Here is an 18857-nt window from a genome sequence, read left to right on the forward strand (position 1 = left end):
GATGATTTACGCAGTACGATCAATTCAATTTACAGTGTGGCCCCAACAAATGGACGATTTGGATCATCCCGTGAAGTGGGCTCAATATACTTTTAGAAACATACTGGAATTTCACGCGCACACATTATATAAGATCTCCCAATTCCGGGAAAGACTCGGTCAAAAACAGTCCAACTTTTCGTCCTTTCCCTTTGACTTTTCTTCCCCTTTTATCTTTCAACAAACGAAAACAAGTCAGCCCATGAAATCTGTTACCACCAAAGATTCAACGGCCTCCCCACCTTTTCCTCACACCCCCAGGAATAAACCATGCATAAACAACAAAAACAAAGAATTTTTTTTTTCTTCTCTCTATTCTCTTCCTTCTTCTCTAATCTCTTTCTTCCTCACAGCTTCCTTCTACCTCTGAAATCCACCATGCCCAGCAAACTCAGAAAGGCCCTGGGCGCTGTCAAGGACCAGACAAGCATCTCTCTGGCCAAAGTCTCCGACACCAACTACTCGAACCTCAAAGTGGCCATCCTTAAAGCCACCACCCATGAAGAACTTCCCGTCGAAGACCGCTTCATTAACGAAGTCCTCCTCCTCACCTCCTCCTCCAAAATCTACTCCGCAGCCTGTGTCCATGCCCTCGCCCGCCGCATAAGCCGCACCCGTAACTGGATCGTCGTTCTCAAATCCCTTTCCCTCATTTTTCGAATCCTCCAAGAAGGGGACTCTTATTTCACCCATGAAGTCCTCTCCTCCATTAAACGCGGCTCTAGTCCCCTCAACCTCTCCAAATTCCGCGACGAATCCAATGCTTCCAGCCCTTGGGATTTCACCTCCTTTGTTCGAACCTTCGCCCTTTACCTCGACGAGCGGCTTGACTGCACCCTCATGGGAAAGCTCAACCGCCTCCCCCCTGCTGGTTCCTACTGCCACCGACGTTTGTCCCTCCACAATGCCGGTAATGTTAAACAACCAATTACTTCAAAAGCTTAAGCTGTTAGGGTTGGTGGTATTTAATCATTTATACAAACACTGTGTCATAAATATTGTTCTCGGGAATTTCTCTGCAAGGAGAAATCTTGGGATATATATATATATTTTTTTTTTTGGGTTTATATTGGGAAAAACAACATAATAAATTGATATAAAATGTATGAATTAAGACAAAAAAAATATTGTAAAAATATCATGGTTTAATGAAAATATCGCTATATTTTTCTAATTCTCTGGATTATTTCGGAATTTTGTCGTTTTATCAAAATATATAGGCTATACATGTGAATTTTTAATATCAAGGAGTTGTTGGGTTTTGAATCTAGGACCTTTTGGTACCATGTTAACCAACTCCAAACGCTTAAGCTGTTAGAGTTGGTCGTATTTGATCATTTATACTTCAACAGGTAACACCAAACCCACCATCCTCTTAGACAAGATCCTTTACTGGCAGCGACTTCTTGACCGAGTTCTTGCAACTCGGCCCACCGGTGCTGCCAAAAACAACCGACTCGTTCAAATCTCCGTCTACACGGTGGTGCGCGAGAGCTTCGATCTCTACCGAGATATCTCTGATGGTCTCGCAGTTGTCCTAGACAGTTTCTTCCGTCTCCAATACAAATCATGCATCGAAGCCTTTCACGCCTGTTGTAAGGCTGCCAAACAGTTCGATGAGCTAGCTTCTTTCTACTCCCTCTGTCGAAACCTCGGCATCGGAAGGTCGCCGGAGTACCCGTCGGTGCAAAAGATATCGGAGAAACTCCTTGATACTCTCGACGAATTCCTTAAAGACAAGCAACAACAGCCTTCTTTACCCCCACCCAAGTCCAAAAATAAGCCCCGTTGCCAATTGCTCCGCCTTCCTGCCCCACCTCTGGCGGATCCGGATCTTAAAAAACCCAATTCAAAAGAGAAAGAAAAGAAAGAAGAAAATATGATAGATGCCAAGGCGGACCGAGATCTCAAACAACCCAATTCGCCTTCTCCTTCCAAAGACGAAGAGAAAGAACAGAGAGAACAAGAAGATTTGATAGATGTTATGGAAACAAACGCAAGTATCTCCTCTAACAATTCATGTCTAGACTTGGTATTGTTCAACGATCCATCGCCACCGACACAACAGACACCGCCACAACAGAAAGAAGAACAAATTACAACGGCGGAGGAGGGTAGAAAGGACGGGTGGGAGATGGTGTTGGTGGAGAGCGCGACAAACATGTCTAAGCATAAGAATTATCATCTTAGTAATGGAGGAGGGTTCGACTCGGAGCTTTTAGATAGCTTGTATGAGCAGGCTTCTCTCTATCAGCACCATCAGTATTATCACCACAACTATAGTAACCCATTTCTACAGAGCAATGGCTTCTTCTCGACGTTTTCTCTTTCATCTCCACGTCCCCCAACATTCGGCACGAGCAACCCGGAACAACATTCAACTTTGCAACAGTATTGGCTGCAACACTAGACCCAGAATTAGAAAACCACAACCGGAATGGGGTGTAGTCTACATTGGCGATTGAATCATTTTTATGTATAATCTATGAAATCACCTTCACAAAGAGAAAAAGAGACACCATAAGTTAAGTTAGCAGAGGGAAAAGGCAGGGTTTGGGGTTGGGCAAGATGGCCAAATGGTAATGCTTGTTATCATCTACACTTTTTTTTCAGAATTCTTTGTAATTATTTTCTTTTTTTGAGCAATTTTTTTTATACATTGCAATTATCTTTAAAAGCTCTTTAAGATAATAACTTGTCTATTTTTCTACCAATGAATAATTACAAAGAATGAGATCGCATATTACGAGGAGGACGTGATTCGGCTTTCTTATTTCCAGCTCCAATGATTATAATTAGGGATTTGCTAGGGACTTTTGAAGAAAGGCATTTAACATATTAATAATTTGTCATTTTTAATGGCAGAGAACTATTAATATATATTAGTAGAAAAAAGGAACACAAGATGATTAAAACAAGACAGCAAGCAAAGGAAAAGAAAACATTCACAAGATAGACCCGTCAAGGGGGGAGGAAATCGAAGATTTCAAATGCCCCCTAGAGGCTCCCTCTCCAGCCAGTCTATGGGTCTCCTCACTATTAGCCAATCTTTTTACATGATGAAAAGAGATGAAGGATCCCATCACTCAATCCAAGATCTCATCAATCCAATTCGCAAACTGCCAATGATGGTATATACTTCTCTCCAACAATTTTATAACTTCATGAGAGTCACCTTCAACTATGACTTGATCAAGAATATTGGGATCAGTCATGTCCTAATTCCTTGATGATCCGCTCTGATCTCCGTTCATTGGAACATGTAATCCCAATGGGGCCTGAGAAAGCCCATATCGTTGCACACTATCATCTCGTAGATGAAGACCTACTCCAGTCAGCCCTAGAATCCCTAAGCTTGAACCATCGAAGTTCAGCTTTAGATATCCGTTGCTAGGAGGTTCTCATGCCTGTGAAATGGTAGGCCTCTGCTCACTGCTATTTCGTACCTATGACCAATTAACCTTGCCATAAATCATTCCCTGACATGAATCTAAAACGGGGCAGAATCGTAACCCAAGAGATGGTGAGCACAACTACAGTAATGAAAAGGTAATGAGAGCTCTTCACTAAGCCTCTAAACATCCTAGCATTCCTCTCTTTCTATAACACCAAGATGGTGATTAGTAATGTCACATTCCATAAGATTTTAGCTTTTTTACGCCACGAAATGGAAGACCAACTTTCCCAGTGCTGAAAGCTTGTAAGTGAACGATTATGATGTACCAAATTTGCTTAGAATTTGAATCCACACATATTTGGTTGTTTTGCAATGAAGGAACATGTGATCAATCGACTCTCCCACCCCCACGAACAGTGCACTAGATGATCCACTAGTCTGGCCTTCACAAGGAATCGATCCACCAAATGGTGTCGATGGCTTAAATGATGGGGTGGTTGTTGTCTTGTACTCACCAATCGTTCACATACAACCATGAGGCTTTCCAACATAAGATGCGTCCTAGATTTTTCCTCTTGCCTCATCTTTATGAGTTTATCAGTTGCCTCTTGGTTCATTTGTAGAATTTTCATTTGCAGAATTTGGAGATTGGCTTCATTGTCATCTTGTACTATCAAACCCAAAACCGATTGATTCCATTCGATTAGAGATTTCAAATCATTATGTATTTGTTTAGAGATGTCATTCGGCATTTTGATACTTCTATTCCAAAATTTGGCTCCAGAGAGGAAGTTCCTCCAGCCCCTCTAATAGCAGGGGGTGTATAAATATCAAATCCACATCTACCTTTTATTTTCAAAACGAATTGATATTTCCACACCCCATATTTTTACACTATTACCAAAGGGTTTGGAGGGAACTTCCTCCAGACCGGTCTGGAGCCAAGTTTTATTCGGACTTAACAATCCGTTTAGGCCTTGTTTGGATTCCAAGAATTTTCTAGAAAAGTTTGAAAAGGAAAAATATTTCTATAGCTTCCTACATATTTTTACAAATGTAAAAACATAACTTGAGCCAACCCTATTCAATTTTTACTTGAAGGGACCTTCAATTTATGATGATATCCCTCTAAATTAATCATAAACATATTATTTCCCTCTTAATTGAGGGAAGTAAAGTAAATATTTTCCGAGAAAAGTTTTTTCCTTGAGAATTGTTTTTCTTGCAATTCAAAGAAGGCCTTAGTGTGAAGACAGAGAATTTCACGAAAGAACAAGAGCAGAGAATACCATCTTCAAAACAATGTCCATTGATGCCTTCAAAGTAGACAATCGAATTGTTGGAATGAAAAGTAGAGGGAAGAAGAGATATAAGTTACAAACTACTCCTAGGAAAAAGAAAAAGAAACAAGTTGTATATCGAAGTGTGGATTTCTCTTGAAATTATTCTCCATTTTTTACACACTTTGGCCGTGGTAGTTGTTGAGTAAGCGTATTGCAACTACTCTTCCTTTTACAACAGCATGGGATCTTTCTTTCAAAATTTGATATCGAGCTTTTTGCGATCAATATGTGATCTTTCTTTCAAATTTGAAGTTGACCCTTTTGCAATCCACATGTGAGCTTTATTCCAAATTTGAATTTGAGGGTGGGATTGAACCTCCTACCTCCCAGGTTTAAGAACAAAGCCTTTGCCGCTGAGCTAGAGGCTCAATCCCTTCCCTCTAGTGTGTTTATGACTACTCTTTTTCCACTACAAGGGCGTGGCCCAGGGAAGAAAAAGGAGTGGATATATGAAGACGCAAATGTGGTTCTCACTCATCACTTGAGAAGATACAAAATGAGAATTCTCGCACGATTTCTGCCTAGGGGTGCAACTTAGGTTGGGCTCAACCCTAACCCGATGGGTTCAACTCTATTTTGGCTCGGGTTGGTCTAGCATTTCCTCCGGTTGAGTTGGGAAAAGCCAATCAAGTTTAATTTTGAGTTGAGTTAGGGTTGAGGCCTTGGGCAACCCGACCCGAACCTTGACATTCGTCCTCCAATTTTATCCTGATTTCTTAGGGTTATGTTTTTTTTTGGTATTTTTTTGTTTGGCCTTAGGTTAATCTGAACCCAGCACTACTCAACCCAATTTGGAAAAATACGTTAGACAGGTTGGGTCAGGATTGAGAGATTTAGAGGCGGTTGGGTTAGGGTTGACCATCCTCAAACCGATGCTCAGGTTGGGTCGGATTAGGGTTGAGGGAACTATCTTGTGTCGGGCTAGGGTTGGCGTCAACCCGATCCCAACCCAACCCGAGTTCCACACCTATTTCTGCCTATGATCAGGATTTGTATTTGTATTGTACGGAAGTTAATATAGGGACTTCATCACGCTCCTCCCAATCGAGCTATGCAGGGATAGATGATCCGATCTTTATGCATCATTTTGAGCCTTCACTATATAACCAAAACATATATGACTCACTTGAATAATCATAGAAAAGTCAGTCTTTTGCTTCGCACTAGAGGAGTTATTAGCTTTTTTCTAGTAAAAATAGCAGAACTTGTTTCTTCTTCCTTCTTTTTTTAATAAATTGCTGCTCACCCCAATACTCTAAAAGGCTACAGGGACACATGATAGATGGCAATGTGTGATATGGCGTTCAAATGGCGTATCTTAGAGACTGCTTCTTATTTGATGAAATTGAGACAATCAAATAACAAATAATCACGAACAAACATATAGAGAAATCAATACAAATAAGATATTTTCACTACATTGGTGGTGAAAGAATCAATGTTACAATCTCAACCCCACCTTCACTCTTAAGAGAAAAACTAAAATTTCAGTTAGTATAACTGTAACCATTACTAATATTATTATAACCTCACAGAGACATGTAATTATCAAAGTAACCCTATAACCCATAAAAGAATTTCTTGTGAACTCCGCCGTCGAACCCCCAAGCAGTGGGCGCAGCTCCCCTGGAACAACCCTCAGAGCAGAGAGCTGGACCCGCACAATTAGTGTACAGTCCAAACTTGAGTCCATATAAGATAATTTTACAAAGTTATTTAGAAATATATGTAAATAAATAGGACACAGAATTTTATTTGGAAGTATGGAAGAAATTACAAAATGTATACTAAACTGAAATTTTGATTGGCAATGCAAATGTAAGAAACTATATTCAGATGGTTTGGAGAAAAAATCGCCACTGGCTTCAACAAATTCACAGCTTTATTTCGAGCAACCAAACGTCTATATCTCGCTCCTCCCTTACCAGGAGAATGGATTCTGTGAATAAAAAAGTGAAAATACATTTCGTAAGTCAAAACAGAAAAAAGAGGAACAATTTAATATTGGAAACAGCAAGTAACAATGACAACAGGATGAATGCCAAGGAAATGATTCCATGTTTCTTCAAAGCCTTAAAATGAAGCTTTTCTGTGAACTAGGCCTTAAAATTCTTCAAAAACAGCAACCAAAGTTACATACCAGCTTGTTCTTCTTTTTCTTCTTCTTATTAATGTAAGCAAGAAGCTCCTCCTGGAGCACAAGGGCATCCTCCAGTGCCTGTGAAATGAGAGCAATGCAAGCAGAAACTAATCAAGCCAAATTCCAAATTGAATGAAGAAATTCCAATCATGAGAGAAACAATAAGGATATCACAATATCAGGTTAAAGAAGCTAAAAGTATAGGTGGTTAGTTGTTTAAACTTTAAAATGGAAAAGAAAAGAAAAGAAAACATTCCGTACAATACGATGTTATCCATACAAACTACTAAATATTGTACAACAGTGATGGAATACTTAATATTAGATATGAGCAATGTGTCATGCAGAAGGAACTTTGGAAAACCTAGAATACCGACACGTCCATAAATTCATAATATTGAAAGATCTGTTTTTGTACGTACATATTAGGACAAGGATAACAATATAATCAAAATCAAATTAGGGAGCAACCTCATTGTAGTACTGTGAGGGGACCCACTACGTAGTAGTCGGTCCTACGTTTGAATTATCTAACCCGTCCATTTGACAGGTGTTGCTTTGGATCTTTTATAGCAAAAAAAAGTCACACCAATAGCCTTTGCTAACATACAATAATATGTACTTTCCCTCATTGAACATGGACAGTAAAAAACTATATCTAGGCAATAGCTCACATTTAACCAAGGTTTTAAATTTTGGCCGAAATCCGGGGAAAAAAAAGAATTTTATATTCAATAATTTCGGCCAAAATTTTGGAAATTTTGTACACTTTTGAAAAAAAAAATCATATTTCTGAAATTTCGGTTTCGGCCCCCAACGAAATCTGAAATTTCGGCAGAAATTTAAAACCATGCATTCAACAACAAAAATAAATAAACATTCACGAGTCAGTGAGCATTCAGAATAATCATAAATACCTTCTTGGTCGTCCTAAGCTCTGCTTCCAATGCATCAACACGGCTTACAGTAGCATTCAGCATTTCCTCCTTATCTATTGGCATTTCAGAAGGTTTCATGCTGAGAATTTTCACCTTCTCTTCCAATTCACCAAGGCGTTTTATAACAGAGGAGTATTCAGAGCCGGAAATAACTGGCACAGGCAATTGGTGATGATATGCCTGGCCTTTAACCATCTTGTCAACATAGTAAACAGGAGGAGCACAACCTAGGGCTGCCTCTGTTAGCTTCTTCGGCATGTTTCGCGTTGCTCGCAGTATAGTGAAAATTCCAATAACAAAGGCCATCACTCCGGCAAAGATCTGTGTACTGCCCCCTCCCGGAGCTTTGTATGGTTCAGGTAGAGTAAATACACCTGCGACAACAAGAAACTTAAATTATGTAGAATATTACAAATTTACGAGCACTCTTGGAACAATCGAAATCTCACAAAAACTATAAAAAAAAAAACTAAAAAACAAATTTTGATATTTCAAGCATGGGAAAACCAAGAAGCACTGAGATATGTTAATGCATATTATCGCTACAGATGTAAGACCCCTGATCCGTTCCGATAGTTTTGTGTTTTATCTTCTTTTTCAATTCATTTATTTACTTTTATCCATATTTTTTTTTCAAAATAAAAACCTCAAGGAGGGTACGAAAGAGAGGATCTAATACCATGAATATCTATAAGGAGTGCAAATAAGATAGAAACCAATATTCATGAGCAAAATGCCTTGATTTTAGGGAAAAGGCAAGATACTGCATGTTTGAAAAGTAGTAAAAGAGGTTTCCTCTAAGTTTTGAGCATTATGTGGAGCTCCATGCCACACTATGCTTTTCAACTAGACCCCTACCTGTCGCAAGAGTGTATGGTGATTAGGGCCACTGATCTGGTAGGCCACCATGTGGGTGGCCATAGCCCAAACATCAAATGATTAGACTATCTTAGCCATGAGATAAATAGCCTGCCAAGAGTTGGTATAAAATAAGTTGGGAAAATTTGAGGAATTGTCAACATACAAAAATCAAACAGATTTGGCGGTTAGGATCATTCGAGCGCTGAGTTTTTTGGGCTATAGCCCATCCATATGGTGGTCCAGAATATGAACAGCCCCAATCACCACATCTGTGTGCCATGTGTGAGTCTTAGTTTAGCAATATGTAGCCGAAAATCACCCAATGCAAGATATCCTTATATTCTTTTCTTCTCAGAATGTGACAGAGGGATTGGATAGATATTATATGATGCAATGCCTTATGTAAACTCTAAAATTCACCCCACATGTCGTCCAATTGGTAGAACATCTCATCGATCCAAACTGCCTAATCCATAGGTCTCATAGACAGGCCATAAATAATCCAAAAATTGCATTTTTTGGATGATATTAACCATTCAATTGATGACATTGTTTTGGTCCTTTTGGACATTCATATACACTAATTTAACCATCCAAAAAAAAAAGCAATTCATTGGATGGTTAAGATCATTTAATTGATGGGATTTTTGGCTACAATTATCCAAGAGGTGACAAATAAGAGGTGTCCAATTGACTGAGCAGCCCGATGGGCTATCAGACCCCAGCCCAAATCGGGAAGAGTAGCCTTGATTTAGTCCTGATGATATATTAGCTATGTCTGGTTTTGAGCTGTTAAGTATAAAGTCTAAGCCCAATCCAACTTTTACTCAACAATCCAAACAACTTGGTCAAAAAGTACTTTTGCAAGGGAAATGATAAATGCGCCCCTTTTCATTACTTGGGACACCCAGCTACAGTGTATCTATGACTGCAAAAGGGCTGATGTACTGCACATTTGAAGGAATGAAGTGACCTGATTGCCACGTACAATGCAGCTGGGTGTCCCAAGTGATGAGAAGGGGCGCATTTATCATTTCCCTTTTGCAATTTATCATCAATATATAAAATGAGAAGTATCATAAAACATAAGTGATAAATTGCATACCTTTAGTGATGGCCTGTTTTTCATCTTGTACATTATTCTTCCAAACATCCACAACCTTATCAACCATTGGGATAAACTCATCATACTCATAAGCATTAGGGAAACTCTCATGGCCAATTGTAACCTGCAGATGTTTTGGAAAAGAAAATAAGTAGAAATAACACTAATTTCTACCAATTTGATAAAATTAAACTGGCAGGAAGGAGAATAAGATATTCAAAGATTCTGATAATAACCTAAATTCTATACAGGCTTTCCAAATAATCATTCCATAGAAATTTCGTGAGAAAGGAGGAAATAAAGCACCATCAAGTTTCCCCACATTCCATGATATTTAGATATTTAGATAACCCAACAGGTCATTAATGAAAGAATGACGTAAGTCACTATGTTAAGAAAATGAGGGTGTGAATTGAAAATGTCCATCCATAGAATTTGGTGGATTTTAGCTATTAATAAGAATTCCTTGGCAATAGAGATGTACACATCTGGTCCCCTAAGAAGCACCACTGATTGACAAGTGGTTCATTTCCATAATGTTGTCAAAGAAACAGAGCATAAAACGTACCTATCTACTCTGAATCTTTATATTATTACTCACTTGGCCTCTTAGGAGAAATTATATCATTTCCATAATAAGAGAAAAAAACACCCCATCTTTCAGAGTACTGAGATATTAATTAAGAGGAACGCATTCGAGTATATTTCTTCAAAAAGTACTTTGTAACAAGCGCACATTAATCCTTACCTAATTCTAGAATAAAAAACTTGATTCTGCAAGTGAATCATGAGTCAATTTGGTATGTCAAGGAGTCCAGTTACCCAAAATCAAAACTCAACAAGCAAATAAATATAACACATCATGGGTGAAGTCTCTGTTGACCATATACAAGGTGGTCTGTGAGAGGGGTACATATTGCTGATTGTTATGAGATAGTGGGAGTCTAAGTTGTGTGGGAGAGGACTTTTTTGCCAAACTCTCAAAGGCAATGAATTCCCTTATTCTCGAGTTACTTTGTTTATTAGAAGAGCCTATGTTCCATCAATTCAAGACAATAAAAGATTTTTAGCAGAAGAATCTCGAGGTAGCTTTTTGTTAAATTTTTTTAGGACCACGCTTGGCTGATTGGAACTCTAATTGGGGAATCGATGTAGAGTTCACATACCCACAAGGGCTCAAGGTTTCTGTTGGAATAATGCATTGACGAGGAAGAAATTCCAATTGGGAAATAGACAAATGGTTGTGTGATGTACAAAGAAAGCAAGGAGTTAGGAAACACACTTTTATTCATTGTATGATGGCAGAGAAGATTGGAATGTGGTTCAAAGGTGTTTTGGGCTTTCATAGGTTCCGATTCAATAATCTTGAAAGGGTAGAAGCATCATTATCTTACTGAGATAAGTGAGAAAAAGTCAAGTTTTATGGTCTATGGCTCTGTTTAATGTGGCGCAGGTCATTTGGAAATAAGGATAATACTTGAAATCAAATGTTTGATCATTAGTTGGGCAATCGTGAGGAAAGAATGTTGGATGATTTCGCTACAAGAATTTTGGGAATTTCTGACCTAGCTGTAATGTTTCAGTTTCCAATAAAGGCATTTGTTATTTTGCTTAAGTAACAAAATATTCAACTTGCTTAACTACAGAACTATTTCTTGGCATGTCTACTAGATCAATGGACAAATAAAGCCCCGCAAATTATCATGCATATCATCCACTATCATACCCATGGAATGTGGAACACTTACTTCCTCACGAACAGGAGACAGATGAGGATGCACTATAAATTCCCGTGGAGTTCTGGGAGAGAGATTCCGCTTGTCATTTGCGTCTAGACCCATCTCCCTTTTGAAAGATTCACAGCCCTTCATGATGCAGAATAATAAGGAAAAAAAATAAACCATATTTATCAGTATAAATAAACATTTGTAATCTCATACTTGCTGAGGAGGTTAGAAGACCAGGCAGATACCATTGGGTACACGATCTCGTCCTCAGAAATCGTCTTCTCATCAATGCTTGAAGTGGTCAAGGTCTTCTTTGCACCGTTTGCCACGCCATTTTGAACCATCTGCGGATCAAAACATCAACTAACAATTGCTAAATAATGTATTAAATGAAGTGCCCGAGGAATAAATTTAATTGATTACCTTCAACATTTCTGGATCCTTCCAAGGGCCTTTGTCAGACCTCATACAGCCACCTTGATCAGTACATGTACAAGTTCCGCCCAAGAATTCTGGCAATTCACTAGTGCAATCCAAGGTGGGCAAATAAGTTGCTGGAATGGTAGTTAAAATAGTCCACTGTCTACTCTTTTGAATTTCATAATGTAAAGAAACTGCAGAATTTCTTTGTACAAGGATTCTTTACTAAATTTAAAGAAATATCTAGGACTGTGTTAATGACTTGGCGATAGGCTGAATCAAATCAAAATGGGGTCAGGCTCGAGTCCAGTTTCCAAGCATCAATATTTATTTTAAAACAAAAAATCAACTAAGTCAATCATCAACTTGTCTGATTTTTTTTTAATGACAAAGTTTTCACTGAAACATCCAAGTACATTGAAGGCAGATATCCAAGAGGCATGAGATTTTGAAAATTGATTTGAACAGCTAAATAAAAGTGGCAAGCCAAACTCAAAAAATGCCTGAAAAACTCCCATATTTCTTTTTTTGAATGATAAAACCTTCCATATTTCTCTCACCAAAAAAACTCACCTAGCATCGATTACTTCAAGCAACTTATTCTGGAACTTACTCCCAAGAACCTGCAGGACAAAATCTATCACTGGTCATTTGGATTTTGTTGGTCAAACCAGCACTCTATAGACTAAGTGAGAAAAGAACTCCGCGTACATGGATCTTTGCAGTGGTTTTTGGATCCAGGAAAGTCTTTATGGTGTTCCATAACAGTCTAAAGCCAGGACCAGCATTGATAATGAACATGCGACACAAGGTCTGCAGTACAAAGTACCAACAACAAACATATCCCATATGGCATTATAAATACTTCGTTAGCCAGAAATCAAACATTTTTTATGTATTGATTTAACAAAGAGGACAAGGAAACACCTCCGGATAGTTATCACCATCAATCTTCTGAAGGCGAACAATAAGATCCCTTGCAGCCTTATTGAAATTTTTAAGTCCCTGCAGGGTAAAGCCATAAAACAAAGACGAACTTGTAAAGATCTCCTTATTTTTAGAGAACAGACAATGATGGGCACAAAATTGTCAAATTGCCCAAAACATCCCTGGAATGATCATTCCATGGCCTCACACCCTAAACTCCAATAGAGTTAGCACACCATTTTAGGAACTCAAGCAAAGAGATTTTAGCCATTTTCATATATTCATAGAGCGATATATTGATTTATTCAAAAATGAGAGTTTTTTTATAAATGGCCCTAAGATAAATGCAAGAATCTCACATACCACTCCCTGCACATCCAAAATTGTCGTGCTCTGATCAATGTGTCGTTTCGCTGCGATCGAACAAGCTGGGAACTTGATAACAAAGGTCCTCTCAAACTCCTTCACATGATATTTTACGTAGCGATCCATAGTTGTAGCTTGCATCAACTTGTTAGAATCAACTTTGCCCAGTGACTCAATATAAACAGGCCTTCCATCCTTATCTACCCCATGATGTCCTTGAGGGTAGTGTTGCAGGACTTCATCAATTTCGTTGAATTCAAAATCCTCAATAAAATAATATACGAAAATACAAAACAATCAGTGACTTTAACAACATCTGATCTCAAACACACATAGATAAAGCAACAAAAGTTCATGTAAATTCAACATCAAATTTTACCACATTTAGACATCTTTAATCATGGGAACACCTATTACCTCCAAAATAGTATCTGCACCAAATTCCTTCCTCCACTGAAGCATATCAGCCCACATCTGCTTTGTTTTCTCAATATCGAATTTTCTTGCCTTCAAAAATCTGCATTATAAAATAACAATTTAATAAGCCATTCATTGATAAATGGAATCAGCAAGAATATTCTAGTTCTACAGACGTTTTAAATCGAAAGCATATTGTAGTGGCACTCCACAACACTTTTATGGCAATGGATTAAAAGTACAATAATTGGACAGATCGTCTACAATAAACATTCCACTTTGATGAACTGCTAAACAAAGTTGATAACAGTGCATCTGCAGTTCGTTATCTATTTATCTATCCATCCATAATATACACTAAGCATGTTTCTTTCCATTTGTCATTCGCCTTTTCCAAGAAATTTTTTTATTGGAAAACCTTTTCTTTATACCTCATGTTTTGTTTTGATACGGAGGGGCCCAACATTTTATACCTAAGCATAGCATGGGTGTGGGCCATCATATTACACTTAAAGTGGTGGGCCCACCATCTCTACGCAAACCTATGTATAGCCGGGACCCACTATTTTACACCTAATGCTATGATGGGGGTGGGACCCACCATTTTACACCTCAAACTTATGCATTTGTGTGGGATCCACCCTTTTACACCTCATGTTATTGATGGGATGTGGCCACCATGTTTTTTTTATGGGTGGGGCATACCATTTTACATGTCAAATTTTTTATGGGGTTGGGCCCAACTTTTAGCCATCATGTTTTTTATGGTGTGGTGCCCACCATTTTACACGCCATGAATAGCATGGGCCCATAATACTAGTCTAGCTCTAACCCTACATCAGTATTTGTGTCCAGATCACATATACATAAATAAAGACAGAAAAAGGAAAGGAAGCGACCTCAGCATCATATGATAATCATCATGTCTTGAAGGTAGTAATTCTTCCAAAATAAGTGCTTGACGGAATGCATCGACAGCCTGTAATTCCTCGGCGTCGCGTACATCCTCAATGCTAACAGACATAACTCTACTGCTTCTCCTACCCCTTTTTGTCAAAGAATGCCTGAACTTTGTAGACGCATTAATTGCTTTCTTCTTAAAAGATCCAATCCTAGTCCTCCTCTCATCCTCAGAGTTCTCAACATCAGATCTTCTGTCATGGAAAGAGGATCCTTCGAGACCTGTAAACAAGTAATAAGATGGAGACAGGCTTATATCGTTCGATATTAAACAAGAACAGAGAAAAAACTAAGGATTTAAATTTACTATTTCTATTGCATCGCATTCCAAAGCATATGAACTAGAATGACCTCACCATTTTAGGAAAGGAGCAGAACAAACCTATTTCAAGAAAACAACCAAAAATTCTTATTTTTCATTAAAATGACCAAATAAATGGTAAATCGCACTCGAGAAATAAAATAATTTCCACAAAAATAGATAACTGCACAAATCTTATTGCAATTATTTTTCAGAAACAATAGAGGAGAAGTGGTGAAGGTTTATTCAGTCCGACTCGAGTTAAAGGCCAACTGTCGGGCATTTCTTACCAGATTATATTTTTTTATAGTGAATTACAGGGAAGACTGAGAGTGGAAGATGATTCTTCCAACGGCATCGCTTGACCAAAAATAAAATCAGTCCATTGAACAATGGCTCACATTATTTGTCTCCATCTTTTGCATTACATAGATCCTTTTTCTTGCAGGTCAAGGAGTGGCGAAAATCTGTTTTAATTTCTAGAGAAGGAATTTTGATCAAAGGGAGCATAACATTGGAAGGGGGGAGCCAAGGGCCTGCTGTTGACCCTTTGAAATAAATTTGACAGTGATGAAGAAAAAATACAAATGAATTACCTTTCACTATCACTTCGAAGAGCAAACTGTATTCGTCATCCTGAAACCACCTCAAAGGTGTGCCTTTGAGGTGCTGGAATTACACCAGACCTGAGGTACACCGTACAACCCTCGACATGAACCCCAAAACCTTTTTATCTCCCGTGAAGTTTTTTGAGATTAAGCGACACCGGTAGTATTAATGGGCTTTCAGCCATTATTATCCACAACTTTTCTCAATAAACATATGCTTTAGCAACCAAGCTTTAACAAATCTAATGTTCTCCCCCTAACAGTCATATGCATCCATATATTGCTTGGTCAAATCACAAGAAGATGCTAAAAAACACATTTATTGTGGCAATATTAACCATAGTTACCTGAAGCTTCCTAGTTGGATGGGAAGCTCGCTTCTATGGAAGCTCACATCGGAAGTTAAATTCTTCTCGCTTCTTAAATTTAGAGGAAGCACACTTCCTACATGCTTTCTATTAATTAAGAGTTCCTATGTAGGTGATTACTTATTCTAAAAGAGTGTTTTTTTTTTCTTTTGATAAGGGGTAAGGAGTGTATTTAAAACCTAAAAATTCGTCCTAAGTTTGAAATACAATTTGTGTATCTTTTTTCAAAATATTAACATTGAATTTACATGATTTTTTTTAATGGTCATGGAATTTACATGAATAAAACATATAAATCTACAAGTCTTCTAAATTTGTAATTCTAATCTATCGTGAATCCCTCTTTCTATGTTACATGGACTCTTCTGAATTGGCGAAATACCTGTGTCGAACACATGTCGGATTCCAATACTTCAAGATTCACCGCAACACTTCTATATCTCTTTCATCTTCTTTTTTTCTGAATACAACTACCACAATTTTGTAATTACCAAATTTTTTAGTTTTATCCATCTTAATAGTAAGTTTTTTAATATGGAAATAAAACATTATATTTACTTATTAAAAATTTCCATATATTACTTGTCATAACCATATTATTGTGTAAAAAAATTAAAATTTGAGAATTGATTAAAGTACTTTAGCAAATCCACGAATCTTTTTTTTCTTTCTTTTTGAGGTTTGAGAAATCTGACACTCGATACCCGTCCCGGATTTCGACACTCGTACATGTACTGATGCAAGCAACATAGTCGTTTTTACTATTTGTAATCCTAACCTATAATATCATTCCTCTCTATCTTACTGTAACTCGATATATTTCCATACACTTTTTGTTCACTTCAAATGAGGCTTATTACATGCTTCGTATTGACTTTCCATGACGCTTCCCATGTGTTCCCTCTTTAATTGAAGCTTTTTGCTTCCCATATTTTTACTATTCTAGATCCCTCATTTCCAGCTTATGCTTCCCATGGTGCTTCTCGGACTCGCCTTCCACTCTGGAAAACTACAATATTAACACATGTATTACGGTATTACCTTACCCTGTTGTGAGATCTGAATTATGAACACCCCAATGCTCGATGCCAAATACCTCCGTTATATAATATTTGTTATATTTTCACATTTTGGTAATCAATTGTCTAATTTCATACACATCATATGCATTGATTTACTGAATTTCATTTGCATCTTAATAGGAATCAATGGAGATGCTCAGAGCCACATTTCATCTTATCTGAAAAGCAATCCGCAAAATAAAAAGAAACCGAAAAAACATGGAAATTCATTTAATTACCAGGTATCGTGAATCGATCGAGGGGTCCAGACATGAGGTCACTCATGGTTTGTGCTTGCAAGCTCTCTCTTGTGATACGTCAGACTCAAGAATTCGTAAAGAAAACTAGAATGGAAGCCCTCTCCAAACACCTGCATTTCCACCAGACAAACATCAGAAACCCCAAACACAAGAATTCTTCAAATCTTACTATGTCTACATTCCTACCAGCTAAGCATCAAAATTAAAGGCCTAATATTCCTGAAAAACATTCTAATCTCACGAAGCTCGACATCAAAACAGAAAATCTAAAATATCATCAAAATCCATCCGTTTGGTTTTGAGATATTCAAATCGATACCATAAGAAAATAAAATAAAATTGCTAGGTTAGAGAAACAAAAGATGAAAACAATGCATATTTCAGCAGATCGAGATGAAAAGAAAAGAAATTAGATAAAATGCGTGCATTTTAGAAGGAAATTATAAACCCGAGAAATGAAGGAAAAGAAAGAAATTTCGTGATGAGAAGAAAAGGAAGAGAAAGAGAGGTACCTTTGAGGGGGGAAAAGAGAAAGGATTTGGAGAGGGAGATTTATAAATGAGAGAATATTCGTGAGGAGGAGGAGGAGAAAGTAGAATGAGGAAGACACGTCGTGAGGTGGAAAGACTTTTCTTGACATTTTCATCTCCATTTCTGTTCTCAGAGCTCTCCACTTCACCTCCGAAATTAATGCCACTCCGTTCAAACTCTCTATCTATGCCTGTCTCATTTTTAAATTTGGGAATGTCTTAAAATAATAAGGGCTATGAGGCTCCTTCGTAATCACTAGGGTTGCAACTTGGGTCGGGTTTGACCCCACCCGAAAATAACATGGGTCGGGTTTAGAAATCATGGGTCTTGGGTAGGGTCAGGTTTTAAATTAGAAAACCCGACTCAATCTTGGGTAGGGCCGGGTTTAAAGAAAAAAAACCCGAAACCCAAAACCCGACCCGACTCATATTGGTGCACTGTGACTTTCTTAAATATTTCTTGAATGACATAAAAAATTATTTTCAATATATTGATACAATTGTTTTGATTGAGGTGATCATGTCCGTATGTGAAAAATATAGTGTCCTTCTTAAAGTTGTACATTTGATGACATAAATTTAGAAATTTTTAGTGTGGAGGTTTGTTTTTTTTTCTACAATCTTTAAAAGTAGTCTCCATCCTACGCTAAAAATGAAAACCCGACCCAACCCGAAAAACTATCTTGCGTAGGGTAGGGTTTAGGAATCTCGGATTTTCCTGTATAAAATTAGACCCGACCCGCCTGAGATAATTCTCGGGTAGGTAGGGTTTTGGAAAACCCGAGTTGCACCCCTGGTAATGACTAATGAGAACTTAATGGGTCCCGCTTTTGCATCTGATTGGCATCCGTTGATCTGAATGGGCGACGGTAGATTGGTCAAATTATGTTGAGAGTACATCTTGATTGGACAAATTTAGGGGCTTGGGGGGGGGGGGGGGGGTGCAAATATCATTTCCCTTTCTTATTTATGTAATGATTTCTAACCATGCATTTGTACTTATTTTAATATTGGATTTGCTAGGGACCATCACAGAATCCCATTCTGCGGCTGGCTATGGCATGTGAGTGCAGCCACACAGCCCACTTT

The 18857-nt window shown here is 38.0% G+C and overlaps 2 protein-coding genes across 2 annotated transcripts; one reads left to right on the forward strand and one right to left on the reverse strand.

Moving 5' to 3' along the window:
• The first annotated feature begins 411 nt into the window (after positions 1-411).
• Positions 412-2570, forward strand: LOC143855116 (clathrin coat assembly protein AP180-like). The gene is made up of 2 exons (XM_077365308.1): positions 412-949; positions 1392-2570. Exons 1-2 carry the CDS (start codon positions 418-420, stop codon positions 2447-2449), a joined length of 1590 nt encoding a protein of 529 aa, XP_077221423.1. The 5' UTR covers positions 412-417; the 3' UTR covers positions 2450-2570.
• A 3566-nt stretch (positions 2571-6136) lies between these two features.
• LOC143853734 (phosphatidylinositol/phosphatidylcholine transfer protein SFH3-like) lies at positions 6137-17952 on the reverse strand. Its single transcript, XM_077363476.1, has 15 exons — positions 17751-17952; positions 17218-17348; positions 14580-14862; positions 13681-13780; positions 13261-13527; positions 12898-12975; positions 12682-12783; positions 12544-12593; positions 11974-12073; positions 11796-11894; positions 11572-11688; positions 9824-9947; positions 7837-8231; positions 6920-6997; positions 6137-6718 (listed from the first exon to the last, which is right to left on the reverse strand). The coding sequence occupies exons 2-15, from the start codon at positions 17261-17263 to the stop codon at positions 6701-6703; spliced, it is 1857 nt and encodes a 618-aa protein (XP_077219591.1). The 5' UTR covers positions 17264-17348; positions 17751-17952; the 3' UTR covers positions 6137-6700.
• Between the last annotated feature and the right edge of the window lie 905 nt (positions 17953-18857).

The sequence above is a fragment of the Tasmannia lanceolata genome, unplaced genomic scaffold (genome assembly GCF_043159265.1).
Source record: "Tasmannia lanceolata isolate RefF3 unplaced genomic scaffold, GAP_Taslan_0.1 ptg000020l, whole genome shotgun sequence".
Taxonomy (NCBI): domain Eukaryota; kingdom Viridiplantae; phylum Streptophyta; class Magnoliopsida; order Canellales; family Winteraceae; genus Tasmannia; species Tasmannia lanceolata.

What these genes read in the sequence shown, in the direction of transcription:
- LOC143855116 (XM_077365308.1), top strand. Translation starts at nt 418, where the DNA reads ATGCCCAGCAAACTCAGAAAGGCCCTGGGCGCTGTCAAGGACCAGACA. An exon ending in TTTGTCCCTCCACAATGCCG is followed by an intron (nt 950 to 1,391) that starts GTAATGTTAAAC and finishes ATACTTCAACAG; the next exon opens with GTAACACCAAACCCACCATC.
- LOC143853734 (XM_077363476.1), bottom strand. Translation starts at nt 17,263, where the DNA reads ATGAGTGACCTCATGTCTGGACCCCTCGATCGATTCACGATACCTG. An exon ending in GTGCAGATACTATTTTGGAG is followed by an intron (nt 13,528 to 13,680) that starts GTAATAGGTGTT and finishes TATTTTATTGAG; the next exon opens with GATTTTGAATTCAACGAAAT. An exon ending in ATGGTGATAACTATCCGGAG is followed by an intron (nt 12,784 to 12,897) that starts GTGTTTCCTTGT and finishes TTTGTACTGCAG; the next exon opens with ACCTTGTGTCGCATGTTCAT.